Source organism: Pyrus communis, chromosome 13 (assembly GCF_041283825.1).
Source record: "Pyrus communis isolate YQ-2024b chromosome 13, ASM4128382v1, whole genome shotgun sequence".
NCBI lineage: Eukaryota > Viridiplantae > Streptophyta > Magnoliopsida > Rosales > Rosaceae > Pyrus > Pyrus communis.
The window spans coordinates 17,364,708-17,381,946 of NC_142577.1; the positions used below are offsets into that span (position 1 = coordinate 17,364,708).

At 37.3% G+C, this 17,239-nt stretch overlaps 2 protein-coding genes across 2 annotated transcripts; both read left to right on the top strand.

The window, feature by feature from the left end:
* Positions 1-296: 296 nt before the first annotated feature.
* Positions 297-3,458, top strand: LOC148691869 (transcription factor GTE1-like). The gene is made up of 2 exons (XM_088683440.1): positions 297-610; positions 3,131-3,458. Exons 1-2 carry the CDS (start codon positions 297-299, stop codon positions 3,456-3,458), a joined length of 642 nt encoding a protein of 213 aa, XP_088539566.1.
* Positions 3,459-8,935: 5,477 nt separating this feature from the next.
* On the top strand, positions 8,936-12,885 carry LOC137736036 (protein WVD2-like 3). The gene is made up of 7 exons (XM_068475379.2): positions 8,936-9,040; positions 10,830-11,244; positions 11,427-11,515; positions 11,626-11,719; positions 11,824-11,895; positions 12,082-12,192; positions 12,366-12,885. Exons 2-7 carry the CDS (start codon positions 10,834-10,836, stop codon positions 12,537-12,539), a joined length of 951 nt encoding a protein of 316 aa, XP_068331480.2. The 5' UTR covers positions 8,936-9,040; positions 10,830-10,833; the 3' UTR covers positions 12,540-12,885.
* The last annotated feature ends 4,354 nt before the right edge of the window (positions 12,886-17,239 follow it).

Genomic DNA, 17,239 nt, shown 5'->3' on the forward strand with positions numbered 1-17,239 from the left:
TTCAAGCACTTAATACTCAACATATCAATTGAATGACTTGATGCCCACAACAACAAACTAATTGATTTACATAATAGTGAAAGAATCATAGTAAGAAATTCAGAAGAAGTGGCTGAAAAACTTAACCTTCACATGAAAATTCTGAGTTGGGCATTTCATCAAACACTTGGACTACACAAAAGTCTAAACTTTCTTCCACACTAGAGAGCAGAGCACATATCAAATTCACAGACAATATCGAAGGCATTGAAGAGAACGCACCATAAATTGATGACCAGATTCGCGTTCTCAAGAAGATGGCTAGGTCGAAACAGCCCTTGCCGGTCACTCATGGTAAGGAATCGAATTCCAATTCCAAGAGGTCGTATTTAGGAAATGGGGATTTAATGAAGAATTGCAGGCAGGTATTATCCAAGCTGATGAAGCAGAAGTATGCTAGGATCTTTAACAAACCAGTTGATGTAGTTGCGTTGGGCCTTCACGATTACTACGACATCATTAAGAAACTGATGAATCTCGACACTGTCAAAACCTATCTCACCAAGGGTCTCTATTTAACGCCTTTTGATTTTGCAGCTGATGTGACATTGACTTTCGAGAATGCCATGCGGTACAAGAATGAGATCCTAACAAATGAAATACAAAAAGATCACAAAAAATTGCTTGACATTGCATCTTCTTTCGAGGTGAAGAACTTGATGAAAATCTGAAAAATTTCCGAATTCAAGAACGGAAAATCAACCTAGAAGTTACAGGATGATCCCGAAAGCACCGAAGAACTTGACGGAAATTCTGAAGAAAATTTGAATAGAAAATAAAACTAGAAACAATGAAATCTAATGAAAAACGGAACCATTATAATCTATAGCAGGCCGAGTAAAGGTCAAGTATTGCAAAGCTCCCACAGTGCTGCGATACTAATGTGGACTGTGATAAGAAGTGCCCTTAGTTTTAGACATCCTGTGATATGGTAAACATGGTGTTGCATAAGGTTTGGAATCTTGCAGATCAACCTTTTCAAACAAATCTTTAATGTACTTTGACTGTGAAACAAAAAGACCATCGTTCTGATATGTTATTTGTAACCCTAAGAAGTACTGTAATTGCCCCAAGTCTTTCATTTCAAACTCCTGAGTTAAAACTTTAACAACCTTATCAACCAATTTGAATGAACTAGTAGTAAGGATGATATCATCCGTATAGAGAAGTAATACAATAGTGCCAAGACCAGTGTGTTGCATAAAGAGAGATACATTGTTGCAAATTGCCAGTTTACCCCATACATTTTGGTTCCATGCTTGGTGCCATTTTTGTTTACCTTAATAATAGGATGGCCTGTCCAACATTTCACATGTCATCTCGTTTTACTTATTTATTTGGCAGTCTTCCTTCTCTATCTCATCTCAAAGTTTTTGGCTGTGCTTGCTTTCCACTCTTAAAATAGTATAATTCTAGTAAGTTGCAACTAAGATATCACTTCATAGGGTATGCAGGTCAATGCAAAGGTTATCTTTGTCTTAATCTTCTTACAAACAAAATCTTTGTTTCGAGACATGTTTTATTTGATGAGACAAGTTTTCCTTATTCCTCTATAATTGCATCTAAACCAACATTGTCCAGTTCTGCATCCACATCAACACCACTACACCAACTAGTTCACCCTTCACTAGTTGATTCGCAAAACACTGTCCTACCACTTATACCCTCTCGAGCCTCAGAGTTTTCAGCCTCTAATATTCCTAGTGCCTCGGAGTTTTCCACATCTCATTCCACTAGAGCTTCAGAGTGTTTAAATTCCAACCCTATCACACCTATAAAATCTGTGGAATCAATTACAAAAGCTACAGTCTCCAATCCATATTGATCGGCTCTGATACCATGTTAAGGTACAGATTGTGAAGAACAGCAATGGCAATTTCTATGTAATCTAGAAAGAGAGAGAGATTACAGAAGCTACAGAGTCTCCAATCCCTGTTGATTGGCTCTAATACCATGTTAAGCTACAGATTGTGAAGAACAACAATGGCAGTTTCTACGTAATCTAGAGAAAGAAGTACAACTGAATTATCTTCTTGTATTGAATGAACGATTACAGCTCACAGGACAAGTATACATATAAACGATTTTCCTTGCACACTAAGTAAACTACTACTAACAGACTTAACAAACTCATTCATTTATTTGTTGACACTTGTCACCATCTGGTGGTTCTATATCTTTACAATTATCCTCTACCTTATCTTTTAGGAGAGAATATAATGGAGATTATATTAAACGAAAATATTTGCGCATGAAATTTGGTTAATTATATTTGTTTATTTAGAAGTGATTTAATTATTTCAAATTGATGAGACCATGCTAGGATATAGATTAATTTGGATGCCATGTTACGTGCAATTAAGATTTGTATGCCAGGTTACGTGCAATTAAGATTTGTATACTTCCTAAAAGATAGATCTATCTATTTACTATTATTTGTGTGTGGATCCATCTGGGTGTTGGATACATAAACCTAAACTATAGTTAACTAATGTAAAACGTGAGTCAATGTTTAGGGAGAAAAAGGAATGTAAATAGGGTAAATACTAGGAATCCTTTATTAGGTAGGATATTGTCTATACCCTTTATTATTTGTTTCCTTATTGAACAATGATTGTATATGTATATATTTCAAAGAAGTAATACAAGAAAGATTACCCCGTAAAATTCTATTTGGCACCAGAGCCTTGTTGCCGTAACCCTAGAAACTGTAAACCTTGTTTGTTCTTCCGCTGCTGTGCTTGTCTGACGTGGTCATGTGCTACCTTGGGCAAAAACTAGTTGGACTGTGACTAATGGAAGTATTGCAGCACCTTTTTTTGCTGCCGCGCCTATTGAAATTGCAGCAGTTTTTTATCTTGTTGCTGCTGTCGTAAGTTGTGATCATCAACATCGTGGGTATCATAAGTTTCTTTCCTGTTTGTAAGTTAAGATGGCGAATCAAGGAGACGACTCTACTTTAAAGTTGGAATGTGGCTCCCGTAAACCAACCAACAATACGGTATTGAGTCTCGTAGTCATTCAGAACGATGCATCTGTTGTACCGAACACTGTGAAGTTGAATGGATCAAATTACCCTCTTTGGTCCAAGGTATTGGAGAGGCATATTGCTAGACGTGGTAGAAAAGGGCTTCGTGACAGGGAGTACCAAGGAACCTGCTAAGGATAGTGCTGAGTATGAGACGTGGGAGACAGGGAATTCAATAGCAAAATGGTGGTTGATCAATTCCATAGAACCTGCTATCATGGGATTTTTTATTCACCTGCATACTGCTAAAGAAGTTTGGGAGGAGGTGGCTCAGACCGATTATGATGGTCCGGATATCTCTCAAATTTATGAATTGAAGGTTAAGTCGTTCAAGCTTCGTCAAGATGGCCGCCCTGTTGGTGTGTATTACGCTGACCTCAAGTCCGTTTGACACGAGCTAGATCAACGGAGACCAATTAAGATAGAATGTGTTGCCGATCTCAAGATACTTCGAGAAGAAATTCAAATTGATCATGTGTATGCCTTTTTGGCGGGTTTGGATGACATCTTTGATAAAGTATGTAGTGATATTCTCTGTACTCAACCATTACCATCTGTCGAGGAAGTGTTTTCTATTGTTAGGCGTGAAGCACAACAACATGCCACTATGATGGGTGAGAGTAACAACCAAGGAAGGCTGCCATCCATGGCCATGGTCTCTCGGCCACCAGCAACTTCCCGTCCTAACAATTCTTCTAATCAATCTTTTAATTCTCGTCCCTTTACCCGAGAAAACAAAGATGATTTGAAGTGTACTTTCTGTGCTCAAACTCGCCATACTGAAGATACATGTTTTACCAAGCACGGGGTACTTGATTGGCTTCCAGAATTTAAGAAAAAATTGCGTGCCAAGGAACATGGAGCAGCCAGGTCTAGTGGAGGCCGTGCCTCCCTTGCCGCAGCTACACCAACAGCCCAGGAGGCGGGGGCTAGCTCAGGTGATCGTAGTCAAACTTTGTTGACTGGTACTACTCCTGGTGATTTGTCCTCCAATACAGGTACTATAGGGCGTGTTTTCTTAGCCTTCGAAAGTGAGCAACATACAGGTTGGATTCTTGATTTTGGTGCAACCGATCATATGACATATGATAAAAATATGTTTCAATATATGACAATGTCTCACAGGAAAAGCATAGTAACTGCCAATAGGATTCTTGTACCGGTGTGTGGCGCAGGCACTGTGCAACTCTTATCATCTCTCCCATTACATTGTTGCTTATTTGTTCCATCTTTGTCCCATCATTTATTATCAGTAACATATGTTACTGAACAATTGGATTGTGTTGTTCTAATGTATTCGTCCTTTTGTTTACTTTAGGATATTCAGACCAAGGAGATAATTAGGCGTGGCACTAAGAGAGAGGGGTTGTACTATATGGATGATGTCGTTCCTGGCAGGGCTAATGCGATTCGAGCATCACATGATAGTAATTTGCAAGAAGTATGGTTATTACATCGTCGGTTAGGGCATGCATCTTTTGGCTATTTACAACATATGTTGCCTAGTCTATTTAATAGAATAAACGAATCAGACTTACATTGTGAAGTATGTATTCTTGCTAAAAGCCATCGTGCTTCGTTTCCTCCTAGTTTAAATAAAAGGTCCTTGTCGTTTGAACTTGTGCACTCTGATGTTTGGGGGCCTTCTCCAGTTGTTGCCCTTTCTCGCATTAAATGGTTTGTTATGTTTGTTGATGATTGTACTTGTATGACTTGGCTATATGTGTTGAAAAATAAAAGTGATGTTGGTATGTTTTTTCGCTCTTTCTCTCAGATGATTCAGACACAATATTCATCGGTGATTAAAGTATTTTGTTCTGACAATGGTGGTAAGTACATTAATTTTGAGTTGTTAGAGTTTCTTCGTGATCGAGGCATCCTCCATGAAATGACTTGTCCTCATACCCTGCAACAAAATAGGGTTGTTGAATGAAAAAACTGCCACATCCTAGAAACAGCCCGTGCTCTTCTGATTGGAGCCTTTATTCCTAAGGTTTTTTGGCCTGAAGCTGTCACTTATGCCGTATATATGATTAACCGTATGCCATCTCGGGTTCTGGATTTTCAAACACCTTTTCAAGTCCTCACTCAACATGCTTTAGTGGTGTCAACTCATACTCTCACTCCTCGAGTATTTGGGTGTGTGGCTTATGTGCATATTCAAAAACTTTATCACACAAAGTTGGATCTGTGTGCCCCCCGGTGTGTGTTTGTGGGTTTCTCATCTCACCAAAAATGCTACAAATGTTATCACCCTGAGATTCGGCGTATGTATGTAACCATGGATGTGACCTTTTCTGAATTAGAGTTTTTTTTATCATTCCGTGGATTTATCTTCAGATCACCAGGGGAGAACCTTATTGGTGATCTGAAGTGGTTAGATCTAGGGGGAGACACCATTTCAAATAGGACTAGCACCGAACCTACCACTGAATCGGTTTATACCGAGAATACTAATGTTGAAGTTCATGCCGAGCATCAGGAGGTTCCTGCCGAGGAACGTAATAGCCAGGAGACTGCCGAATTGGCTTCTGAACAGCCAAGACAGAGCTCTGCCGAGCCCAGTACACAGTTGCAGCAGCCATATGCAGAATCTGCTAATGTGCCCCCCCTCTATCTCTAGCTCCAAAGTGCCACCCAATGCATCTTCTCTGAATATACCTGAGGTAAGTACCGTAGATGATTATGTAATTAATCCAAGTGATAATGTAAATGCATATAGGTTGCCACCAAGACAAAATCGAGGTGTGCCACCTAATAGATTTTCTCCGGAAGGGAAGGTGAAGTATCCAATAGCCAACTATGTCTCATGTAGTGGTCTTGCACCGGAATGCCAAACCTTGGTGAACAATATGGAGTCAGTTCAAGTACCAACTCGAGTGGAGGAAGCTCTAAAGGATCCAAAGTGGGCAAAAGCAATGGATGAGGAAATGTTGGCGTTGCAAAAAAATAATACTTGGGAGGTGACGTGTTTACCCAAAGGAAAAAAGACAGTTGGATACTGGTGGGTGTTTACAATTAAATACAAAGCCGATGGATCAATAGATAGTTACAAAGCAAGGTTGGTAGCTAAAGGATACACTCAAACATATGGAGTAGATTACCAAGAAACTTTCTCTCCAGTTGCCAAGATGAATATGGTACGTGTTCTAATTTCTTTAGCTGCAAATATGGATTGACCATTAAAACAGTTTGATGTGAAAAATGCTTTTCTCCATGGAAATTTGGAGGAAGAAGTATATATGGTTTTTCCTCCTGGGTATAGTGCTTATGGGAATACCGGAGCATGTCGGTTGCGTAAGTCACTCTATGGACTTAAGCAATCACTTCGCGCGTGGTTTGACAGGTTTACCCAAGTTATGAAAAAGAATAGGTATCATCAGAGTCATTCTGATCACACATTGTTTGTTAAACGAAGACAAGGTAAAGTGATAGCCCTAATCATCTATGTAGATGACATGATTATCACTGGAGATGATCGTGATGAGATTTTGAAGTTACAAAATAATTTGGCAGCCGAGTTCGAAATGAAAAACCTAGGAGACTTGAAGGATTTTATTGGGGTTGAAGTTGCTCGCTCTTCAAAAGGTATTTTCTTGTCTCAACGTAAGTATGTTCTAGATTTATTAAAAGAAACTGGTATGCTGGGGTGTAAGCTGGTAGACACTCCTATTGTTGAAAAACATCAACTGTGTTTGGATCCAAATCAAAATAGTAAGACTAATTTATTTGGCTCATACACGTCCAGATATCGCTTATGCTGTAAGTGTGATAAGTCAGTTTATGCATTCACCGAGTGTGGATCATATGGCTGCTGTTATGCGTATCCTAGCATATTTGAAGTCTGTGCTAGGAAAAGGAGTTCTGTATGGGAAGCACGGGCATTTGACGATTGAGGGGTTCACAGATACTGATTGGGCAGGAAATGTCAGTGATAGAAGATTTACTTCTGGGTATTTTACTTTCGTAAAATTTTGATTACATGGCAAAGTAAAAAACAAAAGGTGGTATCAAGGTCTTCAGCTGAGGCTGAGTATAGGGGCATGGCCCACGACATTTGTGAAATTCTTTGGGGTCTTAGGTTCAAGCCAAAAGAGACCATGAAACTATATTGTGATAACAAGTCAGCAAGAGATATAACTGATAATCCGGTGCAGCATGATAGGACAAAACATGTGGAGGTTGATCGACATTTCATTAAAGAGAAGCTCGAGAAGAAGATTGTGTCTATACCGTTTGTGAAATCGGAGAAGCAACTTGCAGATGTTCTTACTCATGCGGTGTGTAGTCGAAAGTTTGATGACTCACTTGTCAAGTTGGGCATGTATGACATCTATGCACCAACTTGAGGGGGAGTGTAAAACGTGAGTCAATGTTTAGGGAGAAAAAGGAATGTAAATAGGGTAAATACTAGGAATGCTTTATTAGGTAGGATATTGTCTATACCCCTTATTATTTGTTTCCTTGTTGAACAAGGATTGTATATGTATATATTTCAAAGAAGTAATACAAGAAAGATCACCCCGTAAAATTCTATTACTAAAAGATGTGTAATTGAATCTGCAACAATAATTTGCAAGTTCAAAGAAGAGGACACCTATGATTTAAGATTAATGAATATCTGAAAGGAACCAGATGTTATATAACTTTGGAATCTATTAAGAGTGCTTTGGTGCTATGAAATGTTTTATAAAACAATTTAACGCAGAGCGATTACTTGTTAATCTTGAACGCACAATCAAGTTTACACTGTGGATATTCAAAAGAAACCATAGCTGGCTCGAATTTGCTCTAACACGTATACTAATTCGTGTAAAGGACGAACGCGAAAAAAAAAAAAAAAAAAAAAAAAAAAAAAAAACTTCCTTATTCAGATAAACCAAATGTGAAAAAATCCGGAATATCTCAATTAAATTGAATACGAAAGAAAGTTAGAAATGACCACATTACATCAACCTTGGAAGAAGTAGGATATTGAAAGAGTGGAACAAGTTGGAACACATAGACATAGCTGTTAATCTAGTTTAAGAGTTCATAACGGGTATTTAGAGCAAGAGAGGGATTTCTGTATGAATTTAATTAGAGGGTGTTAGGGCTTTTTCAAAAGGGTTAAGCAAGAATAATCAGAGGACCATGGGGACCTAAAGCAATAATCATACGTATGGAAAGTCTGCGATTTCATTGCTTTTTGGTTAAGATATGAACATCTTCTTAATATCATTGTTTGAAAATCCCTCTGTCATGGCCTCTAACTCTCACGTTTAACACCGGTTTGATTATCGTTAAAGGTGAATTTGAACCGCATTATGTCATTTAATTAGTACTACGGTATGCTGCTATTCTTTTTTACTTGTATGTGAGAGGTCTTACGTTCGATTTTTATCAAAAATGAATATGAGAAGGAAGATTCAAATTTATCTAATCAACTTGATTAAGCTTAAATTTGCATATTTATGCTGTTATTAGTAAGAAAAAGGTCTAAAGTTGGAGAAGGACCCCCTAAAAAAAAAACAAAAAAGAAAGTAAGTACGAGGAAAAACAAAACTTTAGAACCATTTTTTCACGTAAAATTTACACTGAGAGGAAGGGTTTGAAATTGAAACGTGGCGCTTTCTATTTGTCGTTCTCTTTATTTCCAATTCTAATTACACTCGAGCTCCCAAGTTCATATCCCTTATTATTCTCGCTTGTATAAAAATAAAAATAAAAATAATAAAAAAAACCAAAAAACCAAAAACAAAAAACAAAATTCTTATCCGTATGTGAAAAAAGTGAAAAATAAAAAAATATTTCAGACAAAGACTTAATAGGCGTTAATACACGGCGTCAATGCCGACGGGACACCGCGCGCGCATATAAAAGCAACAGAATGTATGCTTTCAAAACATAACACCTCGATAGGCACAGAGGCACAGAGGCTCACAGACGCACAGAGCGAAATCCTCCTACATCTTCAGACTTCGGACCAAAACTGTGAGTTGATTACCACCCTTGCCACCTTCTCATCCATCCATGCTCTCGATCTGCTCGAAATGCTATAGCTTGTTGCGCGTCCATGAAATGCAGTATCGATTTCGTTTCATTTTGATCTGTTTTTGGTTTTGTTTCTTCGTGCATTTGGATTGATTTTTGCTAATTATGTATGAAAACCCAGATTTTGAAATCTGTGTTTTAGACTTGTTTGGTTCACTTAGATCTTTGTTTGGTTGCTGAGAAAATGCAGCTGGGAAAATACACGATTTTTTTTCCGATTTTGGTGTGTTTTGAGTGTCTGGGGAAAGAGAAGAAAGAACTCAATATTCCAATTTTCCAATGTGGTTAACTAGTTTTTACAGTTTAACCCATTTGAGGTGAAATGGGTTTGCTTTATACTTTTTTTTTTTGTGTGTATGTCAAAGAAATATGTGTGATTACTCAGCCAAAGCTAATCTTAATTAGGCATTATAATCTTAATTGTTTTAGTAAATTATAAAAACACCCTGACAACTATGAGTTTTATACAAAAACACTCTGAGAGCTCAAGCGGATAAGAAAATCTCTCATCCGTCCCTTTGTCATCATTGGTTCTTAGTTGTAATACCGGCCCTTATTACCAAAGTCAATTGGGCTTCTTTTTTTTTTCCTTTCTAAAGTATTGGATTTGGAGTGTTTTTCTTTAAAGTGTAATGTTAACAAGAGTTTGTTTGAATATTAGACATGTTTTGTTTGTACTTAATCCAACAAATTGAGGTTTGAGATCCTTTTGAATTCCTACTTGGTATTCATATTGGTTCAATATTTGTTAGTTTCCACAAAATTTAAATGTGAAGTTAAGAAGTGACTGTGTTTATCGGTTCACGTTTTGCTTTTCTACCATATACATAAGCTCGTGCCTTCGAAATTGCCTCTTATTGCAGTTTAAATTTAGTGCAGAGTGATTCTCTTTTGCTTTGTAAAACCCTCCCCATTCTTCGATTTTCTTTGTCTGTTGTTTGGCGATATCTCAGGGTGTTATGGCGACTCATCAAAGAAAATACGGATTGAGCACACCTATCTATTTTTTCTTTCATTTGGTTCTTCTCCCTCTTTCTTCACACCTCTGGTTGTTGGCAGAGCAAATGATTCTGTCTCTTGCTACTTTATGTTAAATAATTAACATCTATTTGCATACTTAACAAACCCATCATACTGCTGAAGGGAATGATGAGTTTTTTAATAGTTCGAGTTCAATATGCTTTATCATCTTTTCTTACTCGCTCATTGTTTGTTAGTCGTCATCTTCTTCTGATACTCCTGAGTAATTTTCATCTATCTGCGGAAAAATTAGCATACAAATATTTCCTCATGGAAGAAGGGTGGTTTCATCTGTACGCATTTTGAGTATTTAAAAGTCAAATCACATCACGTTTTTGTTATGTTTGCCCACAATAGTTGTTCTGGAATTGTTCTATTTTTCTTTAAAACATTACATTGTAACTTAGCTAATACTATCACTCTTGCATCTTCTTTTGTTCCCCTCTCTCTTTTTGGTCAGAAAAAGAGAATATATATATTTTTCCAGTAGCAGCATATCCAAAAGGATGGTAAAAACATGAATTAAAATATCGTTCTGCACTTTCATGAATTAAAAATGTTTTTACACTTTTACGGAGCTTGTAAGCACCAAATCATGACTAAATTTTATTTTATTTTTGTAAGTAATGAGAAGGTGCAAACATGTTTGCACTCTAGATACACCTATAATGATATTGTTACAATTGGGATGCTTTTTCTGTATTGCAAGTGTAATGGGGATGGAAGTTACAGATATCTGCATGGACAAGGAATCAGAAAGTGTCACAAACTATTCAGGTCTTTCTCATGATTCAAACCATGAGGGAATTCCAGAATGTAGTGAAGATCAGAATGTAGTAAGGTCGGATTCAGATAATCACCAGACTGTGGAGAAGGTTCAACTGGATTCCGGGAAAACAAAGGTTACTAGTAAGTCAATTGCATCTGTAAAACATGCATCAAAACCTGCTGCTGGAAATGCTGGAACAAAACACACTGTTCCACAGCCATTTACCTTAGCTACTGAAAAGCGTGCTTCATGTGGAAATCGTCCAGTCAGTGTTGCTCTTAATTGCGGTAACGGTGTTAATAAATTATCCAATACAAGCGATCTGCGACATCGTAATACCACAAAGCATAACCAGGTAGCTCCTGCTAACCAAAGCCTAGATATAGGTTGTTTTAAAATTCCCTATGTATCCGTTGGTTATTTTTTATTCATTTGAACGTTGACAAAAACATTTTGTCATGACTTTCCTTGACTTGATTGCATGTGTTGTCTCTGTTGTAGTCGCAAAAGTTTTTTATGACATCTATGTCTTTGCAGCCAATATCACCGTTGGTACGAAGGAAGCCATTGCAACCGGATAAGAAGAACCATTCTGATGAGGAAGATTCCTGTTCTGTTGCTTCCATGTATCCTTTTCTACATTTTGAAGTCCTAGCTTGATTCATTTGTCTTTTCATCTTCTTCCTACCACTCACTTCTAATCGGAATTTGAGTTCTATTCCTTGAGCATGCATAGCACAGTAGCATCTGCACGAACTCTTAAGTTCAGAGAAACTGTGGCATCTGCTCCAACGTTAAGATGCACTGAGCGTGCGAAGAAAAGGAAGGAGGTAGTGCCTTCACAGTTTTTTGTTATGTGGAGTTAAATTTAATTACTCCGATGAGTAGTCCCTAAGCAATGACTGTGCACCCTTATTATTGTTGCCATATCTAGTTTTATTCAAGGTTAGAGGAGAAGCACCAAGCACTGGAGGTGCAAAAAACTAAACGTGATGCAAGGACCAAGGTTCTCTCTCTCTCTCCAACCATCCTCCCCCCCCCCCCCCCCCCCCCCCCCCCACACACACACACACACAGTGTTGTTCCATTGTTTCTTAACTTTTTTAGTCTGTTCATGTTTTTTACTTCAGCTCGGTCATTCTTACTTGATTTTTCTTTACCTTTGTCTGCTTCATAATCTTGGAATTTCAAGGAAGAGGAGGAGGCAGCTATCAAGCAACTGAGAAAGAGTTTAGCGTTTAAGGCAAACCTGATGCCAAGCTTCTATCACGAGGAACCTCCACCAAAAACTGAACTTACAAAGGTTATACAGTGACTTTATCTGGTTCTACCCTGCATGAGATTCTGTTACCCTATTTGAAACCACAGATAGAATAATATTACATTGTACGAACTGTGACAAATACATAAACATTATTTTATATAAATGTAAATTACAGCTCAAGTTGTTAAATTTTTGCCTTGTCTGTATGCCAGCTGCCACCAACTCGTGCAAAATCACCAAAGCTTGGCCGGAGGATGAGCTGCAGCAGCACATCCAAAGTATCCCGAGGAGACCGAATGAAAGGAAATCATCACAGTACGGCTAGTTACAAAGAAGGCATCGCTTATGTCGGTTCCATGAAAAGCGAGGATCAGATCAACATCTAAAATGGCAATGCTGTTTGCTAGTTTCATTGATGAGACTAGGAAAGTGGACGAGATAAACAAGTTCGTTCCGGCCAACCTAAATGGACAGCATACGGACATTTATGTTCAATCTTGAGTTTTCTGGTGAGTGTCCTAAGTGATAGGAGGAAATGAGTCTTCACCTCCCAAGTATGTGCATGTTTTGTTTGTGTAAATCGCAGCGACTTGTTGCATTGATTGTGTTTAATGTATGAAGTGTACACATCTTCTGTAATTTATATCAATTCGTGTATATGAAGAGTTATTTATTGACCAAGAAGACTGTTTGTACTCTTGTTTGAATAATCTATCTAATGTTGGAGATCAACCTGCTTTCGTGTGCAACTCGCCCTCCGCTCCCTCCTCCCTCTTCCCTCTAATCCACCAACAACAAGAACTGATCGGATGTTTTCCGGCACCGATGACGGTAACATTATCTCCTTTTTTTTTTTTTTTTTTTTTTCTTCTTCAAATAAAACCCCTGTTTTGTTTGGACTCATATCACTCTTACATTTACTCATGTGACATCATGACCCAATAACCAACTAGCTTAAAGGCCGTGATGTGTTGGCCGACGCTTAGTGACAATGTAACGTCACCCTAAAATGACGAAACACCATCAACTTAATGATGAAAGCCATTGTAAGGAAATTATGATATGAACAAATTTGAATCGAAAAGGTCCTTTTATTAATTAATTCAAACTATCCTGCAAATCCTAAACAACCCCCCAGGGCTAAAATCCCTTATTACACATCGAGTTCAGAGCTCATTGATAGGATTTTTACCACCTGCAAAAGTAAGGATAAAACACTTAAAATACTTGCAAGAGTACAAGGTAATTGTAGTGTAGTCGGCTCTAGTAAGGTCATTCTCCACATGGATTGAATGAATAATTTATGTAAATACCAAATGTTAATTAAATATTTGAAAACAAAATTTAGAAAAGGTTGATTTTATGAACTAAAATATTAAAAAAGAATTTAATTAAAAACAATTAAATAAATGGGAAGGTAAGGAAAACAAAAGAAAATAGTTTTGAAAATCTAATCCGCCGTCACCTTAACAATTCTACGTAGTTCTTCCAATTACTTATGAATTATCCCTGTATATTTTGAAGATTAGGTTTTCCTAAAGTATATCCTACTTGGAACCTCCAACATAGAATGATATCTAACATGCAACCCGTCTGTGGTGTCCAGATCGGATGTGAACGTGCAATACTCATTAAGTTTTGTGAAAACCTTTTGAAAAATCATGCAACCCTTAAGACGTGTCGTGCATCCTAAGAAGTTACACATATTAACCACAAGAAGCCTTGGTCAATTTTAGGGACAACCCTTCGCCAAAATTGCATCAAATTACTTTTCTAAATATCTTAATGGTGGCCAATCATCCAGACAAGTAGATAGTTTCAAACACGGTGATTAATAATTTAAAACTTGCATGCATAATATCATAAGTAAATTGAAAAGAAACTACATATTCTTACTAAGGCTCGTGGGCTCGCCCTAGCAAACGAAACTAGTTACGAACAATCATAAAACAAAATATTATTAAGAACATGGATAGAAAACACCTTGAAAATAAATTTGAATCGTCAAAAGCAATTCTCCAAATTAGTGTGTGCGTTCTCTCCTCTCAACCCTAATGGCTAAAAAAGTCTTATCTATACTATTACAAAATAAAATTCTTACTAGAAAAGGTCTTCTAAAAACTAGGAAACATAATAACTTAAAAGAAACTAGGAAACATAATCCTAATCAAATATGAGAAATCTGCCCAGCCACAAATCAGACACGTTTCTGTATCTTCAGAGCTCCAAAACAGGGCCAGAACAGCTAGAATTAAAGTTTGAGATGTCCCGAACATAATTACAGAAGGCCTCGAACCCAAAAAACATCATCTTGGATGCCAAAAAGCCCAAATAAGCTCAAAACGTCAGTTTGGCAGCACTACACGCTGCTCCTTTATTTCGTCCCTATAAATTATCCACTTGGTATAAAATTTTGAAACTTTGATACAAATAGGTTGAAAGACACACGAACATCTTTCAATTAGAATTACTCAAAAATTCGTCCATTTGGTCACTTTTTACTCAAGAAGAAGTTGGATGCCCTACATAGGAAATATAAGCCAAAGTATCAAATTCCTCACAAAATAACTAATAAATTAATACTAAGATTAGGGTAAAATATATAGTATATGGTTGACTCATCACTCATAGCAGGTGCATACAACAGTTAACACAAATTAAAATGTAGCGCTTGGCATAATCAAAATTGTGATTGTGCCATTATTACAACTAGATAAATAACAGTAAGTAAAATCACCCCACATAGTACCGGATAGTCTCACTGCCAAAGTGTAAGTGGATCATAATCATTTATCTAGTCAAAATCATTTCGAAGATACTAACCCCCGTTTGAAAAATGTATATAGTTTAAAACTACATAATAGTATCTACTATAATATATAGTCAAACAATATCCTTATTCCAAGTCAATCAATTCATATCAAATCATCAAACAATCACATCAAAACAATTCAAAGATCATATCTAAAATCAATCACAAAACTAGCATATACTAGTATAGTATAGTGAGCAAGTGAAACGACATCTACCTACACAAGAGCTAGCCTCTACTAGAAATATCGACACCTGCAATTAATTAATTCTATGGACTACGGCTGAAGATATCTATACAAAGTGCATGATGACCATGTGGTGAAAAGAAAATAAATCACCAAAGTTATTAGATTAACTATAATATTAACATTAACTTTTTTTTAAAAAAAAAAAAAAGGGAGACAACATGTGGCAAGCTACGGTTATCCACCCTTTATGGGGCCAAGAAGACTCACAGATGCATTTCACCCTCCCCCTGGCCACAATCCAGTAGACTCACTACTTAAGTCTCATCAAAGGCTAGCTCAAATCATTCATTTAAAAAATATACTTTAATAAAAAAAAAACGTAAGTTTTGAAGGGATCCACTCACAAGTAGCCCATGCGTATTTCCTCGTTAGGCTCCTTGCCTTTGTCCTATTTATCCGAACTTGTACCTGTGAATGTATAACTTAGCTTATATAAGCACTTTTTAACTTTCCTTTAATTTAACATCCAAAAGTACTATTTCAACATTGAATTTGCACGAACGGAGGGTGTCACGTGATTCACAATGTTGAATAACCTAACGTTAGGTCTCGGTTCTGCACGCGCTGCCATTGTTGTCGCCGGCTAATCCGTCGTCGGCAGCAAATGTGCTGTCATACTCACCGTCACGGTTCAGCAAGTAGACGTCACAGTCGTTGGATCCACATGCTACTGCCATTTGATCATCGGTGGACACGTTGCCATCGTCGCCACCGACAAGCGTGCCGTTGGTGACAAATGCAGTGGCACACTCACTGTTGTGGTTCAGCGAGTAAACGTGCAGTCGTCGAGACCATGCGTCGAGTGTCGGAGAAACTAATAGAAGGTAAGAGAATATACCTTCTCCAATGAAAGATTTTGCTAACACATAAAATGGTTCAAATAATATGCTCTCCTTAGCATTACCCATATTGTTATGTGGTAAGGATTATACCTGACAGTAGTTTGTAAGTTTGTAACATGGTTGATATAAGAATTCATGTTTTCAGTGAAGATTGCATATTTATATATCCATTTTACATGATGGTGTCTGGTGTCTGGTGTCTGGGTAGTCATATTTACTCAGTGCTTTGTTGGGATGGAAATCCTTGGTTTGCATAACTCATAATGAAAAGTTGTTCAAAAAAAAAAAAGGAAAAAGATAACGGTAAAGTGTAAAGTGCCCGACGTTGTTCTAGTATTTTCATTATTGAACAGAAAAATATGACTTTTTGAGCACAGTATGCCTCTTTTGTGGAAGCAAAACTCTTAGTCAAAGGGATAAAGGCTTTGGATTTTGCTCCACTTCAAGTTCTAGAGTTGTCAATTCTTGCTTTCCTTTATATGTTCCTTGATTTAAACACAAATTCAAAAAGAGAAATGATGGGAAATTTGTGGTGTTTTTGTAAGCATTTGAACTATATGCTAAGTTATTAGTTCTACGAGTGTTTTATTCAGCTTACTCCCACTCATTGACTAAATCAAAAGAGTCTCTCATTCCCATATCAAAAGTGTGCTTCTTGAATACTCCCACTGTTAAGGCCTTTGTAAGAGGGTCATCAACCATAAGTTCTGTGCTTATGTGTTGAATATCAATAGTTCCCTTCCTCACTTCATCCCTTACCTTCAAGTACTTCATATCCATAAGTCTGTTTGCAAGTGATCTCTTGTTATTCTTCAAGAAAAACATTGTTGCCTTGTTGTTAGAGTACAACTTAAGTGGCTTTTCAATGTTGTCCACCACACTTAATCCCTTTACAATAGTTCTGAGCCAAATTGCCTGTTTGGTTGCAGTATAACATCCAATAAACTCAGCCTCCATAGTCGATAAAGCAATCAATTTCTGTTTGGCACTTTTGCATGACATAGCACCACCAACAAACATAAATATGTATCCATTAGTTGATCTTCGGTCATTAACACACAGTCCCAAATCTGAATCAGTATAAGCCAATAACTCAAATGCATCAACATGTTTATAAGTGAGCATGAAATCTCTGGTTTTCTTGAGATATCTCAAGACTTTCTTGGCTATAATCCAGTGAGG

Excerpts from the sequence above, each read along its gene's own strand:
- LOC148691869 (XM_088683440.1), top strand. The coding sequence starts at position 297 with ATGGCTAGGTCGAAACAGCCCTTGCCGGTCACTCATGGTAAGGAATCG. Across the intron at positions 611-3,130 it reads ACTTTCGAGAATGCCATGCG|GTATTGGAGAGGCATATTGC; the intron begins GTACAAGAATGA and ends CTTTGGTCCAAG.
- LOC137736036 (XM_068475379.2), top strand. The coding sequence starts at position 10,834 with ATGGGGATGGAAGTTACAGATATCTGCATGGACAAGGAATCAGAAAGT. Across the intron at positions 11,245-11,426 it reads ATACCACAAAGCATAACCAG|CCAATATCACCGTTGGTACG; the intron begins GTAGCTCCTGCT and ends ATGTCTTTGCAG. Across the intron at positions 12,193-12,365 it reads CAAAAACTGAACTTACAAAG|CTGCCACCAACTCGTGCAAA; the intron begins GTTATACAGTGA and ends TCTGTATGCCAG.